We start from the raw sequence: 14,908 nt of genomic DNA on the forward strand, positions 1-14,908 counted from the left end.
AGCTGTACTCCTGCCTTCCCCTTCCCAGTAGCTGGAACTACAGCACATGTCACTAAGCCTAGCCACATTTTCTTTGCCATACCGACCTCCACACACTGGGCATCTGGGTTCCTCCCTTTGTCTAGGGACAGAATTTTTTAGTATAAACTAGATAAACCTGGAGATACAGACGGGCATCATTTCTGTGGAGCTGTTGCCAGGCAACATGGTGGCTACTGACCAGAGACACATTTCCAGGACGCCAGCATGCCCTTGGTGTTGATGATGTAGTGCCTTTGTAGCTGGGGCCAGGGAATTTCTAAATTTCCCCACACTGTAATAAAATTTTTAATTGCTTGTGTGTCCTAGTTGCTACTTCTGAACAAAAAAGAGAAAAGGCCCTAGATCCTATCCAGGATATGATTTTCACAGAGGTATCTGATCCCCTACCTTTTTTGGCCCCAATGATGAGGAGGAACCATAAAATCTCATATTCCCTTCTTGGATGTAAGAGTTCAGGAAAGCCAGACGTTTGAGTCTATATCCTTCACAGTGTCCCAGCCTGTGGCTCTGCCGTCTGTCCCCAACAGCTTCATCTGTTAATCTGAGAAGATCTCAGATGAGGGATTATCCAGATGGGATTGGTTTGTGGCTTTATCTGTGAGGAATTATCTTGATTAGTGATTAATGTGTGATGGCCCAGGGCCTACCCCACTGTGGGCAGTGTCATCCCTAGGCTCGTAGGCTATCTAAGAAAGGTTGCTGAGCAAGGTTGAGGAACGAGTCAGAGATCGACCCAGTCTGCTCTGGTTCCTGCCGAACCTCCAATCTCTTTCCTTCCCAGGTTGCTTTGGGTCAGGGTGCTTTATCACAGACAGACAGAAAGCCTAGAAAACTGAATGTTCCCTTTACTGCTACTGTGGATTATGGGCCCAGACAACACCCTTATGGGCCTGCTCTCATAAAGCAATTGTTGTCTAAAGTGGGTAGAATATACCAGGGCATGGTGGCACATGCCTTTAATCGCAATGCTCAGGGAGCAGAGACATGCAGATCTCTGAGTTCGAGGCCAGCCTGGTCTACAAAGCAAATTCCAGGAGAGCCAGGGCTGTTACACAGAAAAACCTTGTGTCTTGAAAAACAAACAAACCAACAAGAATATAGGAAACACGGTACTGATACAGATATCTGGCATAGACCAAGATGGCTAACACTGGGCATGGGGGCTGTGAGCCAGGAAAAAAAAAAAAAAAAAAAAAAAAAAAAAAAAAAAAAAAAAAAAAAAACTGACACTAGATGTCCAGGGAATCCCAAAGTAAACATGAATACAATCAGTTATGTAAACTATTCCTAGGGGAACGCCACTTTTGTGTAAATCTGTAGAAAAATGGCTTTGAAGTCAGAGACCCCTCTCACCTTCACCAGTGTGCTTATGTGTGTCTGGAAGCCTGTGTGTCTACCATGTGTGGCCCCTGTGCTGAACTACATGTTGGTATGTGCCAGGGTGTTTGCTGCTGTCTGCCTGCTCAACAGTCTGCGTGTGGTGAAGGAACTATGTCTTATCCACCTGTGGTTCCTCTCATCCTCCTCTGCCTCTCTGCCTCCTGTGGCTCATCTTTCCTGTTGTTGGAGCTTAGACTCAAACTATTCAGCCGTGGGTAGGAACAACAGAATCCGAATCCTCAGATTCTGAGCTAGGGATGCTGAACTGTAGACTCCTTAACAGGAAGCTCTACTCGTCCCAAGTATGGACTGGGAGTTTATGAAAATCAAATTTCCTCCCTCCCTCTCCCTTTTTTTTTTTTTTTTTTTTTTTTTTTTGTTTTTTGAGACAGGGTTTCTCTGTGTAGCCCTGGCTGTCCTGGAACTCACTCTGTAGACCAGGCTGGCCTCGAACTCAGAAATCCGCCTGTCTCTGCCTCCCAAGTGCTGGGACTAAAGGCATGCACCACCACCTTCCCCCTTCCTTTTCCCTTCATTTCTCTCTCCCTTCTTTCCTCCCTCTCTCCCTCCCTCCCATCCTTTCTTCCTCTCCTCTTTCAGCCTTTTCTTTCTCTTCTGTCTTTTCCTGCCTCATTTTTCCTCCTCTCTCTCTCTCTCTCTCTTTCTCCATCCCTGCCTTTCTTGGCTCCTTACGTGACAGCACACCAATAAATGGGAGTGAATGAAGACAGATGTCAGACCTGTGCATTCCATCAAGAACCTGCAATTAGGATTTGTCCTCCGAGGTGTGGTAGAGAGCTAATTGGTTGATGGGTGCAGAATGCCAGGACATTCTTGAATAAATCCCTGTATGAGTTCAAAGTATTTGTAATTATTATGATTATTACTATAATTTATGAGATTTAGCTATAAATCTTATAATAAGATGAGGTCAACACTTTTAAGAAGAGGAAGCAAGATGAGACCCTATATAAAGTGCCAGGTGCTCACCGTCTCTAGGAAGAGGAGCTGATTGAAGACAGGTGAGTGGGAACTGACCCTGGACTTGTACGGAGCTTCCTTGGAATGAAACTTCCAGGACATGCTAATCGAATGATGATTAACTAGTCCTAGACTTATTTATTTAGATTGAAACTTCCAGGGTATATTAATCAATTGATGATGATTGTGTTGTTGCTTCTGAGTAAATAAGATTGAACCAAATGAAACTAAAGGATCTTGCAAGAAAAGACTATTTTAGAAAAGTAAGATGATATAATAACTCTTCCTATTCGTTTACAATCATTAGGCAAACATATTTCTCCCAGTGCACGTGTAGGGCTTCTTTTGAATATTTGCACATGATCAAGACCTTGAACAGCAAGACAGAACTATGTGCTCATTTAATACTAGCAGCAATACTGGGGCCATAGAGAAAGATGGGGAAACTATGGGCCATGAATAGGGAGAGACATGATCCCTCACTTCAGAGTCTGGTTGAGGTCTCTCGCCAGCACAGTCAACAACTGCTTCACTCCCTTCCCAGCTATCAAACCTGGTGAGATTTCTAGAAATCTCACCAGAAACTTCAACTAGTGGGAAGACGTCCTAAATGCCTTGGGTAACCCTAGAGGCTTCTGGCTTCACCAATCAGATTATAATTCCACCCAAGTCTTCCCCAGAGCCACCTCATAATCTCATTTATCAGAAGAAAGGAAAGGGAGGTGTTAACCACTTCTGAGATATAACTTGAGAGCACCCCAAAAGGGCATATATAGATAACCTTAAAATGATTAATTGTAACTCTCCCTCAAGGAACCCATAGCTGGATATGTTTCATTTTTGCTGGTCTCCTGGGGGAAGTGAATATTCACACTTAGAAATGTCTTATTTTCTTCCCAAGTACCTCTCTTTTCTTACCCTTATGCTTAGGGACTATATTAAAATATTTCCCTTAAATCTAGCAACTCTGCTTCATACTATAGCTTCATACTAGTTACTAGTCGTGAAAAGCTTCTCTATGTCTCAAAGCCATGAATCCTGGGTTTGCCTGAGTTGGGGTCCCTGAAAGATTACTGACTTTCTCAGGCTGCTGAGGGGAAGCTTGCAGAACTGTGTGCCTCCTGCCCTCTCTCGCTGCTGGCAATAGATCAAAGAGAATGTCTTTTTTGTTCTTTCAAGGCTGAAGGACTAAAGTGTTGGTACGTTGCCAGGTGACAAGCTTCTGTCTTTTCCCACTTTCAATCTTGTAGATGAAATGTTGACCCAGACAAGCGTGTGGTGTGTTGGGGGTGGTTTGTGTATGTGAGCCCTGCTTTTCTTGGAAGCTGTGAAAGAGCTAAGGCCAATGTATCTAACAGTTTAACTCTTGGCTATTACTGCTAAAAGACAGATGTATTTTAAAATACTATGGTGGAGGAAGCGGATCTTTTTTTATTAGATATTTGTTCAGAAGGAAATATTCCTGGGCTCACACAAGGACAGCGGTCTTCCCAGATTTCTTAACGCTGGCAAAATGAGAAAGAGCAAGAATGGAGGTACACAAACAGGAGATGCCCCCTTCAGATAGTCTCTACAGTAAAGGAAGAGATTATGAATTTACCAACAAGGAAGGAAAAGACCTTCTCAAACCTTCTCTATTTTCCTAGCTGGTGTTGGCCACTCATAACCCAAACTCAACAAGTGCATATGATCACAGGCCATGGGGAAATACAGTCTATGAACAGACACAGGTTAAACGATACATGGGCACACACCTGCCATCCCAGCAGTCACTGGGGAGGGTGAAGCAAGAGGCTCTCCAGTTCCAGGGCAGCCTGGGTTACAAGGCAAGGCCCAGTCTCATAAAATCAAACTGGACATGGTAGCTCACAACTGTAACCTCTGTACTCTCTAGGCAGAAGCAGGAACACTGTAGCCTGAGCTATATGGCAAGTACTAGGCCAGATCAAAACACAAGTGAGCAAAGATCTGGAATGTTGCCATCTTACACTGTGGTCTAAAAAGTAGATTTTATTTCTCTAGGTATGCGACTCTAGTGGCAGAAGCATTTTATGTTTATGACTGTCATCAATGCCGCCATTTTGATTTAAGCTCCATTGGCACAAAGCCTCCTGCAAGGCAGTGGGCGGGGTCTTTACCATGTATAATAAGTGAGGAGAAGAACAGAGTATCAGCAGGACAAGAGTGAGAGAGGATGCTGGTGTGGCCCATCACCCCAACCAAATGAAGGATGGAGAAGGGGGTTAGCCACAAAGCAAGGGCAACAGCCAGGCTTGCAGTGAGAGGCCTCTCAGTTCTTACAGGACCAAACGAGAGCCATGACGAGGCGGGACCATGGTGAGGCAGGACCACACTCATTTCTCAGACACTAGGGTGCTGATACAACACATTTCCAGGCTGGCTGGAGGCCTGCAAGGACATAGCTTGCTCTCTGGTGAGGGACTATAAATACCAAAGACCTTCATTTCTACTTCCCACCCCAAATTGTTAAGAGCTGAAGAAGACATGATCTTTATTCATCACAAGTCGATACAACCCTTTGGGAATTACAGAATGCTCAGTGTGGGGGGAAAAACAGGGAGAAGAAGATGTCCTGTCAGAGGCCATGAAGAGCATGAACTAACCTCCAGACATGCTCTGGTGTTTGTTCCAAAGGTGGTCTGTCACTTCAGCTTGATATTCTCTTGCTGCCTTTACCCTTTAGCTCTTCACATTAGGAGAAGAGTGTCATGGTAGATACTGTGATGGACATCAGGCGCCATACTTACTTTGGCTGACATTTTAAAAATGGCGTTGAGTGTGGGGAGGGGAAAGGGGAGTAACAAATGAGTCACGTGTGACCAATGGGCACTTCCCGAGATGACTCAGCTTTTAAATATAGAATGCTTTTGACACCTGGACAAACAGGGCCAGTCTGAGTCACTCTGCATGCTGCTTATGAATGGACTACTTTGTCTATCCACACAAGAAAGCCCATTGCCACTTTTTGCTATGACCTTATACAATTGAAAAGAATTGCTCTTCATATCTGACCACTGGAGGCACCGGGAAGTGACTTTGTGTTGCTAAGTAACTGTGCTTACATAGACTAAGACAAGGGCTAGGTAACCCTCCTGTTGCAATGAAAGCTCCATCTTTCCTCTTGGGTTTCCTGTAGGAAGCCTCTTTCTTTCCTGGAAAATCAGTTTTTACAAAAAGACAGTTGAAATGCTCCAGGGAGAAAGCCAGTGAGATACCTCTGTAAAGCTGACAGCTATCTTGGTTACCAACTTAACACACCTAGAAGAGGCAGCCTCAGCTGAAGATGTAGGAAGCTCAGTCCAGCAGATTAGCCTGTGGGCGTGGCTGGAGACAGTTCCTGATTAATGATTGATGTGGAAGGACCAGCCCACTGTGGGCAGTGCTATTCACTAGGCAGGTGGTCCTGGGCTGTTTAAGAAAGGTTGCTGAATGTGTGCTTCAGAGAAATCCAGTAAGCAACGTTCCTGCATGTTTCTGTTTTAAGTTCCTGCCATGCTGAAGTTCTGCCCTGTTTGAGTTCCAGTTTCCCTTAATGATAGACTTTAAGCTGTGAGATGAAATACACCCTTTCTTTTCCATGTTGTTCTTGGTAATGGGATTCAACACAGCAACAGAAACAAAGTAAGAGGAAGACCTGTCTTTCTGAGGCCTTGAACATTCTTTTTGTAACTTGAGGCTCTTTTTCTGGTTCCTTTTGGAGATTACCTGTCCGATCTTACATTCATTCCTCAGGGTACATGGTTTCCATGGAGGGGAGAAATCTGAGCAGTTACAACTAACATTACAAGTTCCTAAACATCTCTGGTCACTGAACATGACATCTTCTTGGCTTTCAAAAACATTAGCACCCAGCATCTCTGTCTTCCCCCTTCTTCTCTCCCTCCTCCTCTTTTTTTTTTTTTTTTTAAATAAAACAGGGTCCCATTATGTAGTCCATGCTGCTAGAACTGAATTCAAAATCCTCCTGCCCTGCTCCATGAATGCTAAGATTACAGATTTGTAGCATGCTGTGAACTAACTAAAAGGCCAAACAGTGTACCTGTCCAAATTTCTCTACTTCATCACGACCCAAACCACTCACTTTCCACTTTGGATGTGGGGGGAACTCACTCCATTCACACATAGAAATAGTGTGTTGTCATGACAATGATGGGTGTTACATACCTTTAAGCTGATTTTTACTTCGAAAGCATTTCAGGTGCCGTAGAACCCGATACCCAACATGTCTCCATTGTGGCTGCTTCTGGGCCTCCTGGCCCTGACTGGTGAGTGTGTTTCATTTTCCCAAATAACTTGGAAATGAACAGAAAAGGTATGAAAAGACAATGCTATACCTTCCATTTACACAACTAAAGTGAAAGCATTATTCTTCTCCTAAAATGTCTGCTAAATCCCTGAGTTAGGAATAACCACTGATAAGCAGTAGTTACCTACAGTTTCTGTGCAATCACGTTTGCTTAACCGGTCTTTAAATCTTCACCACTGATAACTGCTCATTGCTGCTATAAAACTCTTACCACCATAGTGTTGCTTTGCTCATTGTTGGGACAGAGTACCCAACAAAAGCAATTTTAAACAAGAAGGGCTAAATTTGGATGCTAGTTTGAGACTATAGACCATCGTGGGAAGCTTCCCACAGGAAGGGGGCAGCATCTTGAAGTGGCTGGTCATAAAACCTCTGTCATCAGGAAGAGAAGGGATGGATGGGGCTGCTTGGCTCATTTTCTCCTTTCGATTCAGCCCAGGACAGCATCTATGAGATGCTAACACCCACATACAGGATAGGTCTTCCCAGCTCAATTTACCTGATCCAGATAATCCCTCACAGACACGTAAAGGATTTGCTTCCAGGGTGACTGTAAATCTCTACCAACATGGCAATAAAGATCACCATCAAACACCATAATACTGAATCTATTTAGAGACAAGATCTTTCCAAAGGGAGACTGGGGTGTTTCCTATATGACTAACAACATTCAAGTAGGGAAGCAGCCCTAAGAGAATCCAGACATGATGGATCTGGTAGGCACATAGTCACAAGCTTTGAATTTCAGCTTTGGCTCTAATGCTGGTTGTAGCTAGGGCAAACAATGAAAATCCTTGGCTTTTATTTGAAATATTTATTTATTTACTATTTACCATATATGTGCTTATTGGTTCAACCAATATTTTAAAGTTGCCACAAGGTGCCAAGCCTCGGGGATATAAGGAACCATGAGAGTGGTGTAGTGTAGTTAAGAAGAGGACGGCAAGGCTGAGGGCAATGGGACAATCTACTGCCACATGAAGGGCATTTGTCAGCAGTCATGGAGACAGAAGTATACTGGCTAAGACTTTAAAAGGATGCCCGCTTAATTTTTACTGACAGGAGGATTCCTGGGATTTGCTGCTTATTACACTCATGCAACCTCAGTACTTGGGTAGTTGGGGCAGGAAAACCAGTGGTTCAGCATAATCCCTGACAACACAAGTTGACAACCTGGGCTGCTCAAAGCCTTGTCTTAAGGTTTTACTTCTGTGAACAGACACCATGACCAAGAGAACTCTTGGTTCAGAGGTTCAGTCCATTATCATCAAAGTGGGAAGCATGGCAGAATGCAGGCAGATGTGAGGCTGGAGGAGCTGAGAGTTCTACCTTTTGTTCCAAAGGCAGCTGAGGGGTGGGGGAGAGACTGACTTCCAGGCAGCTAGCAAGAAGGTCTTAAAGCCCACGCCTACAGTGACACACATATTCCAACAAGGCAACACCTCCTAATAGTGCCACTTCCTGGGCCAAGCATACACAAACCATCACAAGCCTGTCTCAAAAACATTAATTAATTAATCAAGTAATTAATTAAAGCAATGCCTCTCCTTCAGTGATGTCTAGAATTACAGCAGCAGATATCTTGAGAGAAAGAGACAAGAGACAGAAGAGAGAGATGCAGCTAGGGGAGACCTCCTATAGAGACCTAATCCTATGACTTGTTTGCACACATTTTCTCTGCAACCTTTGGCCCCTGCCCAGAATGTTCCAGGAGAAGCTGAAGCCGACTCAGTCCCTGTTTATAGACCATGCCTGTACTTGGGGTCTGAATGGAGACACCAAGAACTTTAAAATGCATCTTTCTCCAGAGCAAACATGGATACCTCACCAGACCAATGAGCAACGAGACAGTCCTTAAGTTTTGCAGAGAAAGAACTGCTCAAGCATCATCTGTGTCTGTGGAAAGGAGGTGAAACTTAAAGCAGCCCCGTGATACTTTTCTGGGGTACTTTTCTGATGGTTTAACTTCAAAGGCGATTCAAGCGCAGGGCAGGACTGCAGCTCTCCCTGGTGTTACTGATGTGATTCAGTCACAGCATTCTCAGTCTCTCAGGCTGAACTTTTCTCAATCCCACAGGCTCCTCTGAAAGCAGCAATTGGGGATGCTATGGAAACATCCGTGCCCTGGACACCCCAGGAGCATCCTGCAGGATTGGGAGACGCTACGGCCTGACTTACTGTGGTAGTTAACATGCTCTGTGTCCCCTCTTTTCTCTTGACACCCACTGCTCCTCACAGTCCTACATTAAGGAGTGGGAGGAAGGGGTACTCAACAAGGCTCTCCTGAAGCTGGGGTAGCTGTCTTTGCAGAGATTTTATGAACTGCATATCATGGGGTGATAGTTGCTTCTTAAGTTGTAGAAGAAACTAGAATGGAGGTGAACCCATGTAAACCAGCTTCACTTTTCTTTCTTGTTGACCGTTTCAGCTACTGTGTGATTTCTTGGCATCATGGGGGGGGGGGGTTGAAAGATGGGCAGTTGTGAGCAGAATTGTCCAGGAGGATGTTCTCTTTTACAAGGTGACCTGCTGTTCTGACTCCATGTATTTTATTGGGAAACCTTCTCTGAGGTTGTGGACCAGTGGTGCTTGTACCTGCAGGATTGTCACAGAAGGGATCAGAGCCCAGATCATGGCCACTGTTGGCCACAGGAGTTGCATGGGGTGTTGACTCTGGTTCACAGAAAAAGCTTTAATCTGAGATCAGGGGTTTAAGCTCTGGGTTTTCAGTCACAGATCTAAGACTAAGCCTGAATCACCATCAGCCACGTCCCTCTTTCTGTGTTTGCTGTAGGAGTTCGTGCCTCTGAACGGCTGGCTGAAGTCGATAGGCCATATCTTCTGAGATATCAACCCACCATGAGACTTGTTGGCCAGAAATACTGTATGGATCCTGCAGTGATCGCTGGTGTCCTGTCAAGGGAGTCTCCAGGAGGCAACTTTGTGATCGACCTGGGCAACACGGGCAGTGGAATCGGGAGGATAAAGGTAATGCTCCATCCGTCAAGGTGACTCGAGGCCGAGGAAATGGCTCAGTTGGTAAAGTTCTTCCTGGGAAAGCATAGGGACCTAACACCCATGGAATCGGATCTCCAACACACATGCAAAAAGTCCAGTCATGGTGGTGTGTGTCTGTAAGCTCAGTGCCGGGAGGGTGGAGGCAGGTGGATTCCTAGAGCTCACTGGTCAGCCAGCTGAATCAATGAGCAACATGTTCAATAATAAAATGAAGGATATACTCCATGGTGATCTCCCCGGGCATGCTCACACATGAGAACATTCCCCTCCCCAACATGCATTCCATGTGAACATGTACACACATACATACACACATACATACACACACAGAGGCTCGAAGAGAAAGAGAGAGACAAAAGGAGTGAGAAACAGAGAGTATGTGTTCTTTTTGCTTTGTGACACAGCTCCAAGGGAACACAACTGTGGTGTCACTATAGGTGACCCGGTAACACGGTGACACAGGACACAGAGTGAATGATTCTGCCCGGAGTCTGTGAAAGCCACAACACTTCTGCTACCGTTCCAATGTGCCAAGAGCCACGCTTTCTCTTCAGAGTGAATACTGCTTTATTGTGGGCGCACTCTTCTGGGTTCACAGTGAGGCTCAGGAGAAAGAGCCCAGATTGCATTTTGCTCTGTAGTTTCTGTCTGTGACCTTGAATGGGTCCCTTCACCGGGCCCTGTGCCCTACCTATAAAATTCCATTTGGATTTTGGTAGTTCTGGGAGTTACACTTTTTGTATGCTAAGCAAGTGTCCCACCAATAGTCTCGACTTCACCCCCTAAGTGCCATTCCAGAAAAGTCATTATAGGGAGCCAATGGGACAACGTAAAAAGGTAGCTATGGCTGGTAGCCTCTCGGGACATTGAACTCCTCTCACTGTCTTCTCTCTGTGCAGCTCTGACTTCTGAGGTTGAGCTTTACCTTTGCACCAATTGCACTGGAGTCTTCTTGGGGGCTGAGCCACTGTTGGGGTCAGGGTGGAGATGAGAATGGAGTTTCCGGTTGCCTCTCAGACTGTTGCTGGCACACCTATATGCCTTATGCCATTTTCGAGCTTTCAGGAAAATGTTTTCCTTGATGGTCTTTGAATTGGCTTCTCTTGGCTACCTGTAATGAACTTGGGTTTAAACCTATCTTCTGCTACCTAATCCTTTTGATTTGTGAACACATTGGATAATCTGATGGGATGGGGGTGTTGAGTCACCATCGAGGAAGTGGGGCTCACAGAGGAGTCACGACTGTCAAATTACACAGGCAAAGAGAGATGTGGACCAGTGGCACCTTGTGCTGTTAGGATGGCTGCCATTTACCTGATTTTTGTTTGTTTGTTTGTTTGTTTGTTTGTAAAATCTATTTCCTGTGAGAAGGACTGGTCCATCTCCTCTGAGATAAACTAAGAATCCCTTAAATTCAGCCATTTCTCCGAAGTCCGATGAGGTCTCTGTGAAAGTGGTGACCTATGGCATCCAAGAAGGGCTAGGCCTCCCTGCTGACATTCTGATCACCTGCAGGGAGGGCTGACATCCAGGCAGGATCCCCTCTTGGCTCATTTGGAGTTATGTTTGCAGCACTGAGGAAGGGCAGCACTGGATTCTACATGCATTAACCATCTTGGCCTCTGACTGACCTCTCTCTGTTACACTGGGGCATCAGAGAGATGCATGCCCCTCCATAGCCTAAACCCTGTAGTTTGTTCTAGTGTAAAATGAGATCTAGCTTCTTCTTCTTTTTTTTTTTTTTCGCGACAGGGTTTCTCTGTGTAGTCCTGGCTGTCCTGGAACTTACTTTGTAGACCAGGCTGGCCTCGAACTCAGAAAACCACCTGCCTCTGCCTCCCAAGTGCTGGGATTAAAGGTGTGCACCACCACCGCCCAGCCGAGATCTAGCTTCTTAACAGGTTTCACTTAAAATATAATTCTAGGTCACACAGTACTGTTCCTTACAGGTGCAATATTGGACCTCAGATTTTCTAGAAAGTCATTATTGTACAACGGAAAGTCTAGACTTAGTAACCTGCACCTCCACATCTCCCCACCACCTGCCACTCTGGTCACCCCCATTGTGTTCTTTGCATCTACAAAGCTGACCTTTTGTATTCCTCATGTAAGTGGGGTCCTGCAGGACTTGCTTTGGTTTGTTGGCTTGTCATTTTGTCTCATTGTGACCGGCTTACTTCACTTAGCTCAATACCCTCAAGCTTCATCTGTATTCTCTGCACCCCACAATACAATTGTCTTCCTTTTTGAGGCTAAATAGAATAATGGTGTGTGTATGCCTCATTTTCTCTGTTCATCTGTCAAGGACATGGAAGTCATCATTCTCTCTCTCTCTCTCTCTCTCTCTCTCTCTCTCTCTCTCTCTCTGTCTCTCACCAGACTGAGACAATTCATTTGAATAAATACCCAGAACTGGCATTGCTAGACTGTACAGCACTTCTAATTTTAATTTATAAAAGAGGGCACCTGGACACTGCTGTCCATGGTGGTCACACCATTTTGTATCCCCATCAACAGTGCACAGGATTCTAACTTTTCCAAGTCCCTGGAAACACTTGTCTTAGTGTTTTGCACAGAAATTCTCCTCATAGGTGTAAGTAGCTTCAGCACCAGGGAGATGGAAAAAGGAGAAAAACAGAGGGGAGATGGAAGAGGATCCCATACCACTGCCCACCTGGCTTACCCGGCCCTCCTTCTGCCTTCTTCCTACTAGGAGACAAAATTCTACCCTCCCACATCTTGGAAGAGTGAGACCTGGGTTTCCCAGAAAACTCAGACTCTGACATCTAGCATCAAAGAGATCAAGACTAGGTTCCCAACCTGGACCGCCGACCAGCACCTGAGAGGTATGTGTTCCACTGTTGGCTGGTTGCTTCACCAGAAGCAACCCGGAAGTAAAAGATTAGCGTGATACCGGGTTCTCCAGGCCACAGCTACCTGCTGACAGAGAGTTGGGAGAGGGACTCTGAGCTTTCTACTGACTGTCCTGAAGCTGTGTGAGGATTAACCTATCACATGAATTTCAGGTGGACTTTGTGCCTACAGTAAAGGTCCTAACTTTGTCCGAAGCAACCAGGACCTGAACTGTGATTTCTGCAATGATGTCCTTGCGAGAGCCAAATACTTCAAGGAACATGGCTTCTAACATCGGAAAAAACACATCAGAAAAAACTCAAGTTCATTGTTGTACTCGAGGCCTCTCCTGTTCCACTGATATGTCTAGCTGGTGAAGCCTGCAGTCACAAATCTGAGTTGGATCTGAAGGCTGTCAAAATACCATGAATTATATTAAAGAAAAAATTATTACCTGTGTTATAGACTGCATCTTTATAAGACATTTCCCCAGATGTTAGCTTTAGTGTGGGTTTCTGTGAGATGAATCCTGTGCACCAAGGGATCCAATTGCCAAGTTCAGCATATAAAAACTTAGGAAACGCAGGTTACATGTCAATTCTCCTTAGGCATTGAGTTTGGTGCGGTGCCAGGGAGCCACGTGCTCTGCCACTGAGTTCTTTATTTCAGCCACAATGATAAATAATATATTTTTTATTTTTAAAGATTTTTATTTCTTTTTACTTTCTGCATGTGTGGCTGTTCTGCATCCACGTATGTCATGAACCACATGCATGCAACATCTGTGGAGGGCAGAAATGGGCAACGAACCATCTGGAACTGAAGTTACAGATGGTGGTGAGCAACCTTCTCGGTGCTGGGAACTGAACTTGGGTCCTCTGGAAGAGCATCCAGTGCTCTTAACCACTGAGCCACCATCATTCTAGCCCCAAATAAATGATACTTCTAGTATGAGTTTCATACCGTATTTGGAACAAAATTTACATTACGAATGTATTCACTGTCTAAAATTCCAATTTTACTGAACCCCTTATATTCTACTTGGCTGCTCTGTCATTTCCTTCTCAGGTAAAAGTTGAACTGAAGAAGTTCAATGGTTTTCAGCTTAAGATGATGCTGACTGTAATAAAGCCACGGTTGGTTTGGAAAGGGAGCAGAGACTACCCCCCAGGCCATGATTGGGCCTTACAGTGGAAAGGAGCACATTAAACAATACCATATATGGAAAAATCTAAACTTAGTGGGGCCTTAAAGAGAAGCAGAGTCTTTCCTGACAGCCTGTGTTAATCCTGAGATTCTCCAAAATAATAATAATAATAATAATAATAATAATAATAATAATCCCATTTTGGGCCAAATTTAAAACAAGTTTTATTAAATATTAAGTAGTGAGGACTTTCCCAGCTGAGGGTGGCCTGGAACCACATGTTGCAGGGCAGGCGCTTTTAAGCCAAACCTATAGGCCACTGTACTTTCCCATGAGGCTTTGTTATTCTCTAAGACCTACAACTCCCAGCATTTCAGGAAGCTACCTAGTTCCTGGGTGGGTAAGGGGACTTATGGGTTAATTTTGTGCATTACCCTTGGAGAGGGGCTTCATGAATATGGGAGAGATGGAGAGTGTGGCTGCCATGTTGGATGGCCTCTAGAGTTTATCCCTGAGGTTATCTCTTTAGACAAAATCCTCAGAAAAAGGACCCAGATGACTTTTTATAGCCTCTCAGGGGTGGCAGGAAGTTTCATCCACTCAATTTACGTCAGCATACTAACATGACAAAGAAGAGCCAGTGACCACACCTCGAGAGTCTTCAGTCACAGCACAAAGAGGCATGGCCTGATTCAGGATGTAGACCTAGCCTGAAGTTGCAGGCCCATGTTCTAACAGTGAGCAGTCAAATACACTGGGTGAAATATCTGGGGAAAGCCAGCAAGTAAGCAGCAGCATCTTATCTCATCGTCTCTAAGTGTTGGATCTCAAACTCGGGACAAATGGCTAACTGGGATGCCTATTTAACATATCAAAGAGGATGCTGGCACCAGGTTCAGAGCATCTCAAGTACCATTACAGAACTGTCCTGGCTGGCATACCCTACCCTCTACCCTAAACCTTCCCCCCACCCCACCCCCACCCCCAAGGTTTTCTTTCCTTCCCCCAGCTTTTCTTCCCTGTATAACTCAGGCATTTTGGCTACTTGCCCTCTTTGAGGCTGGTGGTCTCCTGGCTTATTCCTGGCCTCTTAGCCTCGATCTCTGTCTCTCCTCTCTCCTCCCCTCACTTGTTCTCCTTGCCCCCTCCCTTTATAGCCT

At 45.0% G+C, this 14,908-nt stretch overlaps 1 protein-coding gene across 1 annotated transcript; it reads left to right on the plus strand.

Annotated features, from left to right (window-relative positions):
* Nucleotides 1-2,403: 2,403 nt before the first annotated feature.
* On the plus strand, nt 2,404-13,047 carry Lyg1 (lysozyme g1). Its single transcript, XM_034521949.2, has 6 exons — nt 2,404-2,444; nt 6,615-6,689; nt 8,808-8,912; nt 9,525-9,718; nt 12,462-12,594; nt 12,775-13,047. Exons 2-6 carry the CDS (start codon nt 6,647-6,649, stop codon nt 12,891-12,893), a joined length of 594 nt encoding a protein of 197 aa, XP_034377840.1. The 5' UTR covers nt 2,404-2,444; nt 6,615-6,646; the 3' UTR covers nt 12,894-13,047.
* Nucleotides 13,048-14,908: the final 1,861 nt, after the last annotated feature.

This window comes from Arvicanthis niloticus, chromosome 17, assembly GCF_011762505.2.
Source record: "Arvicanthis niloticus isolate mArvNil1 chromosome 17, mArvNil1.pat.X, whole genome shotgun sequence".
Lineage (NCBI taxonomy): Eukaryota > Metazoa > Chordata > Mammalia > Rodentia > Muridae > Arvicanthis > Arvicanthis niloticus.

Coding starts and splice junctions, on each gene's coding strand:
- Lyg1 (XM_034521949.2), top strand. CDS start 6,647: ATGTCTCCATTGTGGCTGCTTCTGGGCCTCCTGGCCCTGACTG. Junction 8,913..9,524: donor CTACGGCCTGACTTACTGTG/GTAGTTAACATG, acceptor TGTTTGCTGTAG/GAGTTCGTGCCTCTGAACGG. Junction 12,595..12,774: donor CGCCGACCAGCACCTGAGAG/GTATGTGTTCCA, acceptor CATGAATTTCAG/GTGGACTTTGTGCCTACAGT.